This window comes from Ostrea edulis, chromosome 10 (assembly GCF_947568905.1).
Source record: "Ostrea edulis chromosome 10, xbOstEdul1.1, whole genome shotgun sequence".
Classification (NCBI taxonomy): Eukaryota; Metazoa; Mollusca; class Bivalvia; order Ostreida; family Ostreidae; genus Ostrea; species Ostrea edulis.
Window position 1 is genome coordinate 37,161,118 of NC_079173.1, and position 20,443 is coordinate 37,181,560.

Sequence of the window (20,443 nt, forward strand, 5' to 3'; positions counted from 1 at the left end):
ATAGTTATAGATCGGACTATCATGTGAATACTCCCCTGTCACTTAACCTCATACTGTACAATTAGTGAACTTGCTTTTACCAACAGAATAAATCTTGCAACGTATTCAAAAACCAGTAGCGGTTGAATGATTATTGATAAATAGTAATCCAAGGGTGTAAAATGACAGAATGTGAAATATTTAAAGAATCGTATACATCTTGTTAGAAATTGCAGAAAATGGTGTGGAGAGCTTCATACATTAACATTTATTTTGTCTAACTACCCTTACAAGACAACACTACCACAGAAATACCAGAAGTGTTACTAAAACCAATATCTACAATCATAGTAAGTGTGAATAACTGCATATTCACTATGATAATACTATAATAACTTTATGATTTACGAAGCAGTTCCGAGCACTTCTTAAACACACATACTACTAGTAATCAGTATTCACACAGATGGAATGTGCAGTATTCACCAGACCAGCACCGCAGTTGGAGGGAGGAGCGAAGTAATCAATCAAATCGTAGTCCCCAGTCTTTCCAACCGGACATTCCCCATTTAGAACCTAAGACACTAAACATGCTTCAGTAGAGATTGTTAAGGTGCTAAGCGCCTCCAACAAAAACTGAATGTCGCGCGTGTTTTCAAATTGGAAGCCCCGTGTCACTGTATGTGAAGTTGGTATAAGAACTATGCATAGGTGAGAATTTGGGAGCGAAATTTCATCGAATGGGATGGAAAACAACAAAATGAACATACAGATTAATTCTCGTGAAATCAAGTTAATTTTCTAATGCCTCGTCCTTATAGAATAACCCAAGCATGGCCGGTCCTACATACCCTCCTAAACTTCCATACAGGGGATTATAGAATCCGAAACAGTGGTTGCGTACAAATGATCGATCTGAAATGGTGCGAAGTGTTGGTAATTACTAAGCAAAAATAGAAATTAAAATGTGTAATTTTACCTTGCAAATATTTTGCAATGAAAACATCTGAATATTTCTTGATATTTTAGCATATCGGAACATACATGTAGTCGTTAATCAGGAGGACAATGAATTTCCTGTCGCCTGAATTCACAATAACGTGGTATATGATCGATACATAATGTACTGTTCCCTGAATTCACAATAACGCGGAATATGATCGATACAGAATTTACTAATTAAAATCAAGCTAATGAAGATATTGATAACGATATGTTTTTCATTAGTCCTTGGAGAATAATAGTAGAGCTGCATGTGCCCTCGGTAAAATGTTAATATATTCCATGAAACCCATCTACATGTGTATCAACAAAATTAACCGTTCATTCGTTCGCTTAAACATTGTATACAAAAATAACAAAGTAATTCGAAAATAAGACCAAGGAAATATCTTGGTTTCCCATCTATTTCTTACGTCTAGCAAGAGAAATAATGCACGCTGTGTTTCCAACAGCGTAAAACACGCAGATCTTTAAGATCACCATGAAATATAAATTAATTTTGAGTTGATACCACAGGTGCATTGGCTAGGGGTCCTTTTATTTATTTATGTTATTCTTCTACGAGCAATATTTCCAGTGCAAATAAAGTTTTTGAATAACTAACAAGATTTCGTTATGAATACCTTCAAAGACGATTCTTAGACTCCATCGTGCAGATCTTTTTCTAAGCGTTACAAAGAGTAAACCTCTATCGTAGAGATCGACTGCTAGCTTGCGTAAAATATTCACCCTGCTACTGATAATGAAAATCACTGTTTATTTTTAAATTAGTGTGCTAAAGTATAAATTCTTATTTCAAATTCAAGTGTTCTAAAGAATGTAATTTCGCCCTCGATTATTTCAGCATGTACATTGTAATATGATCACCTCAAGACGTTATGATAGTAATTTTTACAGATGCTCTAGCCACTCGGCCACGGAGGCCCCAGCATAAATGAGAGTTTTCTTTGTCTAAAACATATAGCACGGAAGGCACAGACGTATTAAGAAACAGAATGCCCAATGCTTTGAATAAAAGTAGTTACTTTTCTCCAACACTCGCGTTTAATATCGAGTCAGTACCTAAGAAAATTGGCACGGATGTTTGCTTCATGAGCTGAATTCAAGATTTGAAATAATTTGAGAAAGAACCATGATAATGTGTCACAAGAATATGAAAAGACATTCAATTTCTCACTAAATTGGGATTCATAATAGTCTTTAATAATAATAGGGAGTGTTGCAACTGTATGAGGCAGGGATCTGGGGGCCGCCTTGAAGAGGGGGGGGGGGGGGGGCGATTCTCCAGAAACTCCTGGATTTTACAGATTTTATAGGGCTTAAATTATGTCTCCTATGTAGTCATTTTTATTATTTTCTGTCATTTTTAATAAGGTGAAATTAATAAAATAACGCAAATTTTAAGGGTTTTTGGAGAAAATAGCAGTTCTTCCACTAAAAGTAATTCAATAAATCAAAAGATTTTGTCAGACATTCATTTCTCTGAGAGTGGAGGAAATTATGGCTTCTTTTATCGTATATATTTCTCTAAACAAGAGACAACGATTTACTTTAAACTTGAAAATTTTAGGGGAGCTCGCGCCGGTTAATTGTCCCCCCCCCCTTCCCCACCCCTTATATCCGCCAATGCATTTATGTATGTGCTCTTGCAATTGACCTTTTTGCACTCACAATGATTGCATTAATATTTAGTTATTTTTCATACATTTTTTTATTATAACCAGACACGAATACCTATTATAAGAAATTGATATGATTATACAGCATAGTGCACCAAATATGTTTAAATAAAAAGATTTCCACCCAATCGACCCATGGATTGATTGATTGTATCTTGTTTAACGTCTCTCTCGAGAAATTTTTACTCATATGGAGACGTTACCAAGACCGGTGAACGGCTTTAAATTTAGGCCTTTGCTCGGCGCTTACGGCCATTGAGCAGTGAGGGTTCTTTAGCGTGCCACATCTACTGTGACACTGGGCATCCGTTTTGAAGGTCATCTCCGAGGACCATTGACATTCACACCTCATGCTGAGCGTTTGGCAATGGAACTGTCACTACCTGTTTCAACAACTCAGGTCTGTCGCGGCCGGGATTCGAACCCTGGCCTTCCGCATGCGGGGCGAACGCTCTAACCTCTAGACCACCACCGCGGCTCGACCCATTGATCCCAAGGCTCATATCAGCTATCTTGCTCTCACAAATATATATGTCTCTTCATAAGTTTATGAGTCCTACTTGTAGTCTCACACTGAAACAAAAACTCGCTTGGATAACTTAGAATGCATGCATATTGCATTCACAGTATATATGCACTGTGTGTGTGTAAGGGGGTGGGGGTGGGGTAGAAAATGAGAAATTCAAACACATTGATTAAAGTTATTTTATTTTCATTTACAAATGTTTACTGATTTTGATATATCAAAAACTTAGAATAATCAACAATGACACTTCCTCTATATTTATACAATATTATTGTCTTTAAAAAAGACATGTAATACATGAGTACATGTACTTGTTTTCCATTAAATTCACACTTTAGTATGTTGCACAATTTATCCATTGCTCTGGGCTCACAAATACATTATTGATTCTATCCAAGTCCCACATTTTGCAGAAGTTCTTGAATTCTCTCTGTAACCTGTAAAGTTGTGGGGTCCAGGGGATATGACATCATCAATGTAAATGAAGTACCTGTTATAAAAAATATATTCTGTATATTCAAATATTGAAAAAAAAGATGAATATCTAATATACTAAGAATTGTCTTTATAAATGTCTGGTGTTAAAATGAAAAATTCTATCTTACTAAGATAGAAAATATTGTACCTTTCTTGCTGATTTTCATGGCAAATTGCTGTTGAAGTTGTTGGCTGGAAGCCCATTTCAACTTACACTGGTCCTTAGGATGATGCTTAGAAAAAATCATCATAATTAATATTTGCATAGTCAGTATTAATCATTAATTATACTGTGTCAGACAATGTCAATTTTAAAATTGTGTGTCCCAATGCATGTTTAGTGAACTTTAAAATGCTGATATATTGAAAATTACACACACATAACATGTATTTTATTATGTTAATTTTTAAAATCTTGTCTGAAATCAGTATTACATATGTAACACTACATGTATGTTAAATGTGTGCAGTGCAGCAATGTGAACTCTTGCAGTAGTAGTACATCTGCATGATTGTTATTTATTTCATATTGTTATAGTTACCTTCTATTTAAACTGTACATACCCTCCCACCCCCGGGTCCTTAATGAAGTGAATAAACATCATAATTATCATATTACAATATGAGATGACAGATATGTTTTCATAAACTGCCAGTTCATTCTAATAATATCAAAACAAGTCAACTCTAGATTTATCAGACCTGTCTCCTTTACGGAGTGTGGGTCAAGAGAAGGACATACATATCTTATTTTCATACAATACATTTATATGCCTATGAGGGGGGGGGGGGGGGGGGGCTTGTGATTTTACAAATATTTTAAATAAAGTCTTGTAAACCTACATGCTTGTATGAAACATGAAACCCCAGATTTGAAATATATCTTAGGTCAATGAAATTTCAAGATACTATAAGTACTATCATTTATACCAAATAGAATGTTAGTACCCCCCGAGAAACGATGAATCAGACTGAAAATAGAAAACGCAGTCAGTGTCAGTATTGTCAGTATCTTCAGTGTCTGTATTGTCAGTGTCTGCAGTGTCAGTGTTATAAGTGTCAGTATTGTCAGTATCAGTATTGTCAGTATCAGTGTTATAAGTATCAGTATTGTCAGTATCAGTATTGTCAGTGTCATTATTGTCAGTGTCAGTATTGTCAGTATCGTTATTGTCAGTATCAGTGTTATAAGTGTCAGTATTGTCAGTGTCAGTATTATCAGTATCAGTATTGTCTGTGTTGTCAGTGTCATTATTGTCAGTATCAGTGTTATAAGTGTCAGTATTGTCAGTGTCAGTATTGTCTGTGTTGTCAGTGTCATTATTGTCAGTATCAGTGTTATAAGTGTCAGTATTGTCAGTGTCAGTATTATCAGTATTGTCTGTGTTGTCAGTGTCAGTATTGTCAGTGTCAGCTTTTAATTTTGTATTCCTTAAATAGAAGTTTTGCAATTGATCATAGTTCGTTATCTTTTCATGAACTTCAGCGAAAATGTTCATACTTTTCTTCTTTTGTTAAAAAATTATAGCCATATTCAGGGGCGGGTCCAGGAATTGCGGTTAGGGCGGGGGGGGGGGGGGCACTTTATGAGGCAGGAACTCTGGGGGCTCCTGGATTTTACAAATTTTATAGGGCTTGAAATATGTCTCCCATTTAGTCATTTGTACTAATTTCTATCATTCTTAAGAAGGTGAAATTTATAAAATGACTCAAATTTTAAGGGGTTTTGGAAAAAAATTAAGTTATCCCAATAAAGTAATTTAAGATATCAAAATATTTTGTCTTTATTTCTCCTGGAGTGGAAAAAATTATTGCTTCTTTTATCGTTTAGTACATTTTCCTGAACAAAATACCACGATATACCTTAAATTTGAAAAGTTTAGGGGGATCGCTCCGGCTGCGCCGCCCCCTCTTAAATCCGCCGCTGATATTAACACAATCAAAATTATTGATTGAATATGTTTAACGTCCCACTCGTGAATATTTCACTCATATGGAGACGTCACCACTGCCGGTGAAGGGCTGCAAAATTTAGGCCTACATGTATGCTCGGTGCTTATGGCCATTGAGCAGGAAGGGACCTTTATCGTGCCACACCTGCTGTGACACGGGGGCTCGGTTTTTGCTGTCTCAATCGAAGGACCGCCCGGCATTTAGGCGCCTCTTACAACAAGCATGGGGGGTACTGAGGACCTATTCTAAGCTGGATCCCTATGTGAATGCACAATACACATGCTCTTCGTTTATGTTTACAAGATGAAGTCAACGAACTGTGATCAATCCCATAATTACTACAAGGAATTAAGCGTAGGGAACACAAACCGATCCCTGTACATGTCATAGGTGGGGTCAGGTGTGTAGGAGGAGTAGGCATCCCCTGTCGACCAGGCACACCCGCTGTGAACCATATATCTTGGTTGGGTAAACGGAGTTTTTGTAGCCAAAATTAGTGGACAAAGAGCAGCCTCAATTTATATACAACATGTCAGTCAGCATTTTACCTATAACAAGTTGTATTGGTAAATAAAATTGTTATAACGACATTACAATTTGCAAAATGCTGACTTTAAACCCTGTAACATCAACTTATGGAATGCCCGATTTAAAACCTGACCATACAGAGAACTGGGTGCTACATGCATATCGAATCAGCTGAAGGAATATTCCTACAGACATTTTAAAAATTGACGATGGAGCAGCTGAAGCCATTCTGTTTTTCATAAGTTGAGTTGTTAGTTTGCCTTAACATCTATGTTCAAAAAATATCTAAGTATGAAGCAGATGTGGAAGATCTTGTGGTGTACTTTATTTCGAGTTCACCTGGATATATAATGTGGCAGCATTCGCTTTATAAATGGGAGGTCGAGAGTTCTAAAGATCGAATTGAAGGGCACAACAAAATATTTTTTCTTCTAATATAGAAGCTTTTGAACCAGTTCTACTTTGTAAGGATATAAAAACAGGTCAGCTCATAAAGGGAGCACATTTTGTGCCCATGTGAATTCCAATGGATTGTTGATGAAAATTTTATCTGTAGATTTAAAAAAAAAAAATATATGCTAACACGTAACGTTTTCAATTTTCATGAATAGTTTGTTCTAAAAAATTAGAATTCTATTTGAGTCTTTTAGGCATGGTATTTTAAATATTTATAGCATGCACCAAATCAAACCGCACACTGGACTTTTATTTGCATTTTTTTATCATCTCGGGTGGGGATGTTACTAAAATATCACATAAAATGATTGAGAGCTTGTATTATTTTTTCGATGGTGATACCATGCTTTATACGAGGTGCTTAATCTCACTGTAATGAGCCACTTTAAGTTTAAAACGTATCGTTTAAGTAATTTAACGATATTTTTAATCCCGTGAAACATGTGCAAATTCTTGAATGATAGAACAATGTTGTGCGTTGATGTGGATTATCTTGAAGAAACTCTTGCAATTTTCTTGCACAATGTTATGATTTCTTGCATTCCAATCTCTTAGCATAGAATATGGATAATGATAAGAAAACTAAAATACTGCTTGTGTTGCATGCATTTGAATTCATGTTTTTGACGTCACTGGTTGTTTTCATTATATTGAGGACATTTTTCACAGGTATATGACCATAGATTTAATCAGGTGTTTATCAGACAAATGATAACATGATCCGGCAGTTCTGATTGTAAATGGAGAGCCTTTATTGTTCGTACGCATGGGACGGAAATTGCTTGGCATATCAAACAGTATTTCTTAGAAAAATATAATCATACAATGCGTTAGCCTTTATGCTTTCCAAAGACGTTAATTTGTTTTTATTATATTCAGGATATTTTTCACTCGTATATGACAGCGGTTTTAATCAAGTGTTAATCAAACAGGTAATAGCATGATTCGACAGTTCTGATTGTACATGTGTAAATGGATAGCCATTATTGTTCGTCTATATGTGATGGAAATTGCTTTATATATCATACAATATTAAAAAGGGGGTTTTCTTTGAGAAAAATGATAATTATACAACGTGATAGCTCTTATGATGACAGTGTTTTGTACGTATCTATGAAGTGATAATTTCTAAACAAATCTGTTGACGGTGACATATGAACCGCTGGGGAATTTCGATTTCAGTCGAGAGGGACATATAAAAACGAAGCATTTTCTTTACAGCAGCACAAGGATCCTAAAACGGAGGAAGTAAGGCGTTGGTAAGATTACCTTTTTGTTTTAACTTTTCTTTCTTTTTTTAGGGTTAGGAAGAGTATGTTGACAAGAAGCACAATTGATTGCAGATAGAAAAAAGGCCCCACAATAAATCTGAAAATCAAAAATAGTCTCCCTCTATCTAATCCATGTATTACGTGTAAAATTTAGGAAAAATTTCCTTAGGAATGTTAAGTTATCCTATGCCATGTAGCAATTGATATATTGTAATATTTTAAAAGTTGTAAGACCCATAAATCTGGAATTCAAAGGGGTTCCTTCTCTGTCTAATGCAAGTAGTATGTATGAAATTTAGGACAACCTTAACAAGGAATTTTTAGGTATCACGTGCCACAGAAATTGCTGACAGACGGACAGAAGGATTGCTATTGTGCACCTGTCAAATAGTGGGACCTTTAAAACGTTTGGTATCGTATGTGCGGCCGAGTCATCCTTAAATAGTTATGTTAAGAACAACATTTTTGTGTCTGATTATGCATCGTATCCGGGAATTTTTCATACATGCAAGTTAATGGTTCACATACTTGTTTTCCAGATTGAATGATTGACTGACTCTGCGTAGACCTTACGTGAACACAGAGCCGATGTAAAACTGACCGAGAGCAAAACAGAAAGTCAAAGCGAACCTAGCTGATGTAAACCTGACCGAGAGCAAAACAGAAAGTCAAAGCGAACCTAGCTGATGTAAAACTGACCGAGAGCAAAACAGAAAGTCAAAGCGAACCTAGCTGATGTAAAACTGACTGAGAGCAAAACAGAAAGTCAAAGCGAACCTAGCTGATGTAAAACTGACCGAGAGCAAAACAGAAAGTTAAAGCGAACCTAGCTGATGTAAACCTGACCGAGAGCAAAACAGAAAGTCAAAGCGAACCTAGCTGATGTAAACCTGACCGAGAGCAAAACAGAAAGTCAAAGCGAACCTAGCTGATGTAAAACTGACCGAGAGCAAAACAGAAAGTCAAAGCGAACCTAGCTGATGTAAAACTGACTGAGAGCAAAACAGAAAGTTAAAGCGAACCTAGCTGACCACACGGTACGTTCTCTGTTTCTTACACAGGAGACAGGGCTTATCGGTAAGTGGACTGTATTGAGCCTTTTAACAGCATTGTAATATTTCCTCATTGTCCTAATTTTTGCTTCCACACGTTGTTTTGCGTCCCATTTGATACCCCCCCCCCCCCCCCCATTGTACAAACATTGGCAGCTTTAAGTCACATGCCATATTTTTGCTCATGTATGACGATTACGACCGTAGTAAAGAGGGATGATTTTTCAACGCCCACTTCCATTTCTAAGGTCATATCTGAATATATATTCTTATGTCGGACGCCCGGTGAAGGAACAGTAAGGGGGCCCATTTAGGACCTATCAAAATATTTTTAATTTGAAATAACGAATTTCTGAATACGTTATTTTGAATTTAATTCGTTATTTCAAACTTTAAAATTCCTTACAAAGGATTAAATTCGTTATAACAAATGTGCAAACTTCGTAATAACGGATTTCAAAATTTTAAATAATGAATGAAATTTGAAATAACGAATTCTGAAAGTCCTGATCTTGCAACATCTTCGTCCAAATTCATTCATTACAAAATTGTTTTTGATAACTACTCGTTTTAACAGGTTGTATTGATTCGCTTTAACGAATTAAATAAAATCCGTGTCACTGGATTCAAAAATCTATAATTTCAAACAACTTAATCTATTCCTACTAATTCTGCAATTCGTTATCATGAATTATATATTGATTTCACATTAACGATTTTATAAACCGTTATTTAGAATTTTGCAATATGATGAAATGTATAACCATTTCTACAATTCGTGTTTTCAAATTTAATTCGTTAAGACAAATTTTTATATTTATCATAACAAATTCGTTATAAAAATTCAATTTGTTATAATGAATTTAAAAGTTTAAGATGACAAATGTAAATTGTAATAAGAAATTCTGGAATTTATTTCGAAATCAAATTTTTTTTTCTGATGGGTCCTAAATGGGCTTCCGTATAACAGTAAATACACATTTATACACATCTGACGTGACGCAACGATTGAAAATCGAACCGGAACTTCCGGGTTGCAAAGTGATCTCCCTAACCACCAGGCTACTGTGAACAGTATTTTGCCCTAATGTACTTCGTCCCTCGCACCCTTCACGTTATAGAAGAGATTAAATTTGTGGGCCGGGACAACCATTTTAAGTTCAAATGGACATACCAATATAAATGTCAAAATCTGTCATGTTTAGATCATGTTAGATGCCTGTACACGAGATACACGGTCACTTGTAATAACTACCGCATAAGAAGAATTGTTAGCAAGGATTTAGTTTTGGCATTATTAGCGAGGGTCTCGGGATCGCCAAAATTGATTATCACCAACAATTTATGCCGCATCATAAGTATTTAGAATTAGATCTTGTTAAATATTTATACCCATTTTCATGGAAAAATCGCTAAATTTGTGTCTCGTTAAAAATTCCACTTATACGGCGGTATTGGTTAGATGTGGAGTTGTAAGTCACACCAGTGTTAGGCGTTTTTGCATATGTATGTCTTCACTATCAGTGCATGAGTCGATTCAATGTTTCTGATTGTTGTAAAATAGTGCAATGCTGCTTTACGACTTTGATCATCATGTGATTTCGTTATATTCGCCTTTGCGTTACGACTTTGATCATCATGTAATTTCGTTATATTCGCCTTTGCGTTACGACTTTGATCATCATGTAACTTCGTTATATTCGCCTTTGCTTTACGACTTTGATCATCATGTGACTTCGTTATATTCGCCTTTGCGTTACGACTTTGATCATCATGTAACTTCGTTATATTCGCCTTTGCTTTACGGCTTTGATCGTCATGTGACTTCGTTGTTTTTTGAGTAATTACAGATGAAATTGTCATACAAGTTCCAAATGTATAATACATATATAAAAGTTATGGTCTATGTTGTAATTTAATCATCGCAATATTTCACTGCTCTCCCTATTATTGCATTATTTTACAGTGTAATTAGACTTTTAAAAACAATGTGGATATTCTCTTGTTAAAATACTTTGCAACCATGCCGATTTCATCAGTTACCATTGTAAGAATGGTAATTGCTATGTTAATTGAGCTATTTCATTTTGTACTTAGAGGTGAGAGGAATTGATATTTAAAAAACTAGGCATTGATGAAAGTCTGTTTTCTAAAGGGGTGAATATAATTGTATTTTACAATTTTCTTTTATGATTGAAATGTTTGAAAATGGAAATTCCACTTCCATCGACATTTTAAAACTTTTGTGTAGTGTTTTAGCTCACCTGAGCTAAAAGCTCAAGTGAGCAATTCTGATCACCCGTATTCCGGCGTCCGTCCGTCTGTAAACTTTTAACATTTTTGACTTCTCAAAAACCACTGGGCCAATTTCAACCAAAGTTGGCACAAAACATCCTTAGGTAAAGGGAATTCTAATTTCCTAAAAATAAAGGGCCAGGCCACCTTCCAAGGGGATATAATCAAGAAAAGGTAAAAATAGGGTAGGGTCATTAAAAAATCTTCTTCTCAAGAACCACTGAGCCAGAAAAGCTGAGATTTATATGAAAGCTTCCTGATATAGTGCAGATTCGAAATTGTTAAAATCATGGCCCCCGAGGGATCGGATGGGGCCACAATAGGGGATCAAAGTTTTACATACAAATATATAGGAAAAATCTTCTTCCCAGAACCACTGAGCTAGAAAAGTTGATATTTATATGAAAGCTTTCTGATATAGTGCATATTCAGGTTTGTTAAAATCATGGCCCCCTGGGGTAGGATGGGGCCACAATAGGGGATCAAAGTTTTACCTACAAATATATAGGGAAAAATCTTTAAAAATCTTCTTCTCAAGAACCATTGGGCCAAAGAAGTTCACATTTACATGAAAGCTTTCTGACATAGTGTAGATTCAAGTTTGCAAAAACCATGGCCTCCAGGGGTAGGTTTGGGGCCATAATAGGGACTACGGTTTTACATGCAAATATATACGGATATGAACCAAGGTGACTCAGGTGAGCGATGTGGCCCATGGGCCTCTTGTTTTTTATAGTTTACTTGGGTGACCTATTGCAATTGGTTGTCGTCCGTCGTACGTTAACATTCGAACATAATATTATTATTAACTTCTTTGTTTATATAGATAACAGCTTATTTAGTGCTATTGATACTAAATTGAAACTAAATGGATATTTAGAAAGAACCGGTCGTCCAGTATCAAAATTGTAATTTTGATGATCCCACGGGAAGGGATTTTGGTATCAGGATGAGTGCCAAAATGGTCAGTTATTAAATGTGTGAACAATAGAACATTTTAACTACTTGATAATACCATTGCAATCCCTTTCAAATTTGGTATGAAGCATATTTTGGGCAAGGTGGCATAAATTGTAATTTTCAGGACTCCTACAACCCTGAGGCCTTAGGGGCAGGGTAAAAACTGCCAAAAATTTACGAATTTTCAAAACTCTTCATTACAATTGAAAGAAGGTCTCCACAAAAACTGTAAATTTCATGATCCCTGGATGGGGTGGGGGTGGGGGTAGACGTTCTGACCCCTGGATGAGGCCAAAACTTAGTATATAGTATATATGTGTAAAATATTTAAATAATATCTTCTTTAATGCTATAAAAATTGATACTAAATTGAAACTAAATAGATAATTAGAAGGAGTAGGTTTACCTTTACCAAAATGGTAAATTTCATGATTCCAGGGGGTAACAGTTTTGGTTCTAGGGTGGGACCAAACTTATTAAAGTGATTATTGTTTTTATCGTTTGAATGACGTCTTTATGTTTGTTGTTACGATATAAAAACTGACTGCATGTTCAGGAAAAGCAAAAAAAGTATATACCCAAATTATTAAGTTTGCAACCTTAGGATTTTAACACTAGGACATATCCAAATTAGTCATCTCGCGTTAATGTTGCACATATTACATTACAGTGTATGTAAAGCCTTTCATCAGTATAGTCACTTTCGATGGCATTTTAAGTTTTAAGAACACATCTTGTTTTATATTGTTGCTAAATATCAGAATTCAGCTTCGATATGAAGAACAGGATTTGATAGCCTTTGGCTCTAGTGATACTTTTAACTAATGCTCAGGTGACCGATAAGGCCCGTGGGACTAGTAATACTTGTAACTAATACTCAGGTGATCGATAAGGCCCGTGGGACTAGTGATACTTTTAACTAATACTCAGGTGACCGATAAGGCCGGTGGGACTAGTGATACTTTTAACTAGTACTCAGGTGACCGATAAGGCCCGTGGGACTAGTGATACTTTTAACTAATGCTCAGGTGACTGATAAGGTCCGTGGGACTAGTAATACTTGTAACTAATACTCAGGTGATCGATAAGGCCGGTGGGACTTGTGATACTTTTAACTAGTACTCAGGTGACCGATAAGGCCTGTAGGTCTCTTGTTATTATTTATTTACTGTTCCATGAAAGTCATCTAAATATTTTTAGTGGTTTGGTCAAGAAATTGAAGAATCATCCAATGTAAAACTCATAGCGAGTGTTGTCCATTGCATCATTTATCCATGTAATCATGCATTCCGTAAGGAAAGATTGATGTAATTGTTCTCTCACACTCTTTCTCTATATCACACTCTATAAAGATGTCTCGCATTTTAATTTTTCCCCATATTTTCTCTGTATTGAAGACGTTCGTCGGTATGGGAAATGTACTTTTGCTGGAACACAACATAGAAGGGAGGAAGGAGAGGGCTCCACTGGGCGCTGCAAGCTATCTCTTCAATCTGATAGGAATCATTGGGAACATTCTAGTTCTACACGTGTTCGGTACACGTATTAATGCATCATCTAATTACAGAGTCTTCGTGATATTTCTATCAATTGTCGACTTGTTTACCTGTATTGCACATGTTGCTAAAGAGATGAGCAGAATGATATTTGTCTACAATCAGGGAAATCTCATGTATATATGTCAAATATCCCACTATATAGGGAATTCTGTCGGATACGCCTCTGTTTTGATTATTAGCGTCATTGCATTTGAGAGATACAAGAAAATATGCACACCTTTTAAGCCACAGATCACTGTTACCCACTCAAAGATTATCTGCGTAAGCACAGTCTTACTAAGTTTTCTTGTAGATGTTCCGATTTATTTGATTCATGGTAGAAGGTATGTGTTAGTCGAAAATATTAACGCTACCAGGTGTGCTATCGATAACAAATATGACAGCGACTTGTTACCAATTGTACATTTAGGTTTTGTCGTCGCTGCAGCTGCAATTTTTATTATAATAACTATTGTATTACAAATAAGAATACGAGCAGCCCTGGTGAAGAAAGCAAGATCAAAACAGAAAATGAAACAAGTAGTTATTACCATCAGTTCCGAATCTGGACAAGAACCGTCGGGTAGTGGAACACCTCAAAGAGGGAGTAATCGCGCTAAAAAGTTAGCAGACGACCAGGATTCTGAGAGGAACAGACGTATTGCGATTAGATTCGCCATTATATCCATGTTTTTGATAGTCAGCTTTATTTCGCAGACAGTGTTCCAGTTCATTACCGTCACAAATAGATACTTCTACCCAAGACGGAGAATTTCCAAACTGGAGGATGTGGTGGAGGAATATCTACCAGATATCGTAGCACTCAACGGAATTCTGAATCCGCTCGTCTACCTGTTCACTGATAACGAATTCAGACAAGAGCTAAAGAAAATGTGTGGACGGGGATAGTTTAACCAAAGATCCTTGTTGTAAAGAACTATTTGAATATATCCTGTCGTTATCTTTCTTCTGTGAATAATTCAATCGCAAAAATATAAGATTTAAAGTATTCTTACATTGTGCACGCATATGTTGAAAATTTCAAGTGGGATGCCACACACACGCAAGCGAGCATGCCCAATCTTATTATGCTATGTGTACATTTTTTGTAAATATGTATCAAACCATTGAATGAATATGATGTTTTATGTATTCTATTACGGGTATTGTGTACTTCGTGTAAGCGTTATGTTGATTAATTGGATCAAAATTTAAACTTTTCTTTGAAATCAGAATCACAGTTACACGTAAAAACATGAAAGGCTAAGTTAATATGTATTGCTGTGTAATTCTTGTACTTGATTGACACCCGTGACCTAGACTATTCTGGCGTTCGATGTGTATCACTTCAGTAGAGAGATGACGTAGTACTGATTACATAACTATCTTTCTTCTTGAATATTCCAGGGAATACATACACTGTGAATATTATGCTCTGGTAGACAAGTATTTTACGAACTGGTGGTTGTACCCATTTCCCCCCGGATATATCTGGGGACTAGTTCTTACAAGTTTATTATCATTTCGAATTTCCAAAATTTCGGCTTGAGCATCACTGAAGAGACATTATTTGTCGAAATGTGCATCTGGTGCATCAAAATTGGTACCGTATAAGTTTTACATTCAAACGGACTTTGTTATCAAGAACGTTTTACAAGGGCAATCGTAATATTCATGTAAGTGTATCCCCGTATATTTCTGTAAGTCAAGGTCCTCGAAATAGTTGTGACTGAAGTCACATGATGATGGATTGCATCGAGAGCTTAAACCCATGCATATAGAGGATTGATATCTACATGTATATAGCGTTCTTTGATATTTCCTCTATCCAACTCTTTTGAAATGGTTTATTTATTCACGTGGCTTGTCAAACGAATGAATTACCATTTCAACGAGTTGGATAGTGTAAATATCCAATCACATGATATAGATGGTCTACATGTGTATATCTCATTCCTCTTATCAATCACTTTCATTTTGAATTGATCCTTAATACAACGAAACAACTCATTCATATATTTCTAACGCGTGATTACCGACACTCCATGCTTGTTCATAAGCCTCCACGAGAAAAAGTAGTGCGATGAATACCAAACAGTTACACACAGTTTTACTCATACCTATGAATGCAATATTTGTTTTAGAAGGCAATGAAATAATTAGACCTAGTAATTATATATATATTTTCATATATGATTCTGTTCTAAGTTTATAAAATGGAAACAACTTTGTATTCATTATTTAAAATTTGTATTCACCTGATATATTATATCAAACCATATATTAAATATGTTTTTTCAAAACTATTTTAAAATGTAACGCCTGAGGATTATAAAATGAAAGCGCTTGCGTTAAATTTTTAACTTTGTGTACTGTTTATTCTATTTCTTTTAATATTTTATACCGGACACTGTGATTTTTTTTTAAAAACACAATTTGGATATATATATATATATATATATATATATATATATATATATATATATATATATTAAAAGAAATAGAATAAACAGTACACAAAGTTAAAAATTTAACGCAAACGCTTTCATTTTATAATCCTCAGGCGTTACATTTTAAAATAGTTTTGAAACAGACCATTTCAAAACTATTTTAAAATGTAACGCCTGAGGATTATAAAATGAAAGCGCTTGCGTTAAATTTTTAACTTTGTGTACTGTTTATTCTATTTCTTTTAATATTTTATACCCGGACACTGTGATTTTTTTTAAAAACACAATTTGGATATATATATATATATATATATATATATATATATATATATATAAGCACTGAAAAGGCCATGACACTGTTGGTTATTTAAAACTCAAATTTTCGACGCAACCCGCGTCTTTATCAAGAGACATATATTACATAAACAAATAACACACAAAAACGACAAGTATCGATAAACTACATTGGTGAGAAGAGTGATACACTATTGTACTGAGTGATAAAAATGGTGGTGGTTACGTTGTAAAAAAAAAAAAAAAACACATCTCATATGCAAACTAAGGATAAGGTGACAGACACACCTGTAGCATTCTATGTTATCCTTTCCTTACACGTGATACAGGTATGTATATTTTTAAAATTCAATTAATTCAGTAATTATATTGATGATGAATTTGCGATAACCATTCGTTTATTTTATATATAACAAAAGGTTTGCTTGAAATAGATGGCATTATAAAATCATGTGAACTTACCTTCAATTCTCAGTGGTAGAGCGCTCGCTTCGTAACTTAGAGGTCATGAGTTCGAGCCCTGCTGATGTCATGGCCTCGTCAAACATAAGCTTTGATAGTTCGATCTATTCCTCCTTCACCAAATACTCGGCATTTATCAAGTTGGGAACAATTCCTTTTTTTGAAACTTTTTTTTATTTCACTAAAGTATCCACGTGGAGCACAATAATTCAAAAAAGGTAAAATCAACAACAACACTGATGAACACAATGAACGAAACACAACAGGAAGGTAATATCATACAAATATGGACAGTACTAACTTGATAAATTTGGCAAGTCCTATCATAGTATATTTGCCTTTACAGTTCATTAACTCACTATAGCTAATAGTATTTTGACAATCAGTTAAGCGTTTTGGCAAGAATCTACACCTTTCATGAAGAAATTAAGTACAACTGAACAGATAATGGAATCCATCGCCTAGTTCTAGTTTGTTACAAAGAGTACATAATCGTTCAGATCTATCAATACTTAAAGACCTGCCAGATTCAATTGGCAATTTATGGCTACTGCATCTAAAACGACAAAAATTATACAGTAAATCTTGTGGAAGTATAGTTAAATAATTTTCAAAATCAAAAGTTGTCTTGTACATCCTATAATTAGAACACGTGGATGAGTTATATATTTCATCATCCAGGTTTCAACAAAAGACTGTTTACCCTTTTTATATAAATAAAAGTTAACATCAACATGCTGATCATTCCAAATCAGGATATTTCCAGTTTTAATTAAGATATCTGTTATACAGTTTAACCATTTTGAATGATACACTTTTCCTCTATCTAACTTGTATAATATGTTGTACAAAGTATAGGAGATCTTTTCATGTTTACCTTTGATAATGCGTTCCCAAAAAAAAAACCCAATCATTCTTGCACTAATAGGAATAGATGTAGGTATTCTACCATGTTCCCCATATCTCATACAGGTTGGTGTACATATCTTTAAACTTTAAATATATACTTACAAAATTCAAGATGCACTCTTTCAAAGATATTATTATATTCATACCTCTGCTCCATACATCAAGATAGGAGCAATCATTGAATCAAACAATTGTAATAGTATATCTATAGGTAAGCATAATTTTTTAGATTTACGTAATGCATAGAACATGGCTTTTCTTGCTTGTTGTACAAGTCTGTCTTTGTTAGATTTAAAAGAACCCTTTCTAGAGAATTTAATACCTAATATTGAAATTCATCAACTACAGTCAATTGCTTCCCATTGACATTAGATCTAACATTGTCTACATTACGATTCTTGCAAAAAATGACAACTTTGGTTTTTCCGCATTAACCCTCAGATTCCAAGTCTGACAATTCAACAACATTGCATTCAAAGAAGATTGTAGTTCTTCTGCAGATTCAGCTAATATTACAGTGTCATCAACATATAATAATAGATATAATTTAAAATATACTTCATTTTCTGAGTCATCAAACACCAAATGTGCAATATTACAAATATCAGTGAGGCCACTATATGAATGTGACATAAGATCAACCAACTCATTGAGAAATATGGAAAACAAAAGAGGTGATAAATTTTCACCCTGTCTAACTACAATATTTGAAGTGAACAAATCTGAACAAATAGAGCCATCTCTAACACAAGATTTGGCATTCTTGTACACATTTTGAATAACAATTAGTATTTTACCATCGATAGACGTACAGTAGTAATTTTTGCCATAACATGATTCTGTTTACAGAGTCAAATTTAAAGCTTTACGATAATCAATAAATACACAATACAACTTTTTCCATCTAAATAAGTTTAAATCTATCAAACATTAAGATTAAATATATGGTCTGTTATACTGTATCCTTTTCTAAAACCAGCTTGTTCCTCACATAGTAACCCTAAATTTTCTAAATAATTAAACAATCTATTATTGAGTATACATGTAAATAACTTGCCAAAACAACTTAATATTGTAATACACCTATAGGTGTCTTCATCAGCTTTATCACCTTTATTTTTCATATATTGGACAAATGTAACCTTCAGACCATGTACTGGGTATTATACCACTTTAAAATACAACATTAAAAATCTTTACATAAGCTTATCGACCAAGTGCTTCAAAAAATTCGTTTAATATGTAATCACCACCACATGTTTTAAATTATTATTTTTAAGAGACTTAACAGCATCAAAAACTTCCTTTTCACTAATCATTTGGTTAAGTCCAATATTATGTTCACTAATATTATCAGGCAGAACAATATCAACATCATCCTGAACAATAGAGATTCTTGAAATGATTATAAAATACATTAAGAGCAACCTTACCAACAGTATCCGAGCTAGTTTATTTATCACAACCTCTATTTAGCATATTCCAATATGCCTCAGGATCAGAAGTACACACACTTCTTAATTATCAGTAAATGATTTCTGGAACGCTTTGAACTGCTTTTGTAAAGTTCTCTTGTATTTTTTTTTTACTATTACTAACCATATCTAGATAATCAACAGTTGCACGAGCACAATAATAATAATTGTTAGACCTGTGATACTTCTTACGTTTTGTATAACAATCACTATTAAAATATCTCTTTCTACTAGGTTTCTTCATATGACTGTTATTTCCAGCAGTTTTAGCATTAACAAACATGCCAGATTCTACAGCTGCAGACTTATCATTACAATCTTCTATAAATCCATTACACAGATCATCAGTCAAAGTCTGGATGTCAACATTCTCAAGCTTATTCAAAAGTTCACGAATGTTCTCATCATCTATGTTGGATTTAAAATCTGCTAGCCGGTCATTTTTTCATCTAGGTTTAACAGTGGTATCATTAACAATCTTGTCATTCTCTACAGTGTTACAGTGTAAGGTCCTTCCTCATTAATATAATTGTCTAAACTATTGCATGTACCAGTACAACTACATGATAAGCTTAATGGGTTATGAATATCACGCAAACTCGGATCAAAGGGCAATATATTGACATTGACTAGAACAAGTCACAGGTTCTTTAACTCTAACATATTTACATAAAGCGTTTCGAATAAACACACATATCCTACCAGATCAGTTTTAATATTCCAGTCAATGGGTCGAATGAATATGAATTACCGTACCTATACTGGATTCCTAAATTACATAAAAAAACCCTTACAAACAAAGATACATTGCTGGATCCCGTAAGTGCCCTACCAAGCCTCTATCCTAGCTCCTCACAAAAATATTAACAGCTGTGAAGGAGAAACTTCAAACGTATTGTGCGACTACATATGCCAGAAGTGGTGTTAATCAAATGTGGATTCTAAAAGATTCTAAAAAACTTTTAGTAAACTCGAAATCGCAGAATTTTTCCCAAATCAATAACATTAAAACCTATGACTTTTCAACACTATACACGACATTCATCACGATGATTTAAAGACTAGACTAGACTCCGTGTTTACCCAACTACCTATTTATATTGCTTATGGGAGTTATGAGATTGATCACTGTTCGTT

The 20,443-nt window shown here is 34.5% G+C and overlaps 1 protein-coding gene across 1 annotated transcript in view; it reads left to right on the plus strand.

Moving 5' to 3' along the window:
• Positions 1-15,692, plus strand: part of LOC130050762 (orexin receptor type 2-like) — a 39,207-nt gene extending 23,515 nt beyond the window's left edge. Inside the window, exons 2-3 of the mRNA XM_056151216.1 lie at positions 8,411-8,948; positions 13,576-15,692. Coding sequence (XP_056007191.1) covers positions 13,588-14,625 — 1,038 coding nt within the window. The 5' untranslated portion in view covers positions 8,411-8,948; positions 13,576-13,587 and the 3' untranslated portion in view covers positions 14,626-15,692. The remainder of the gene's footprint in view (positions 1-8,410; positions 8,949-13,575) is intronic.
• Positions 15,693-20,443: the final 4,751 nt, after the last annotated feature.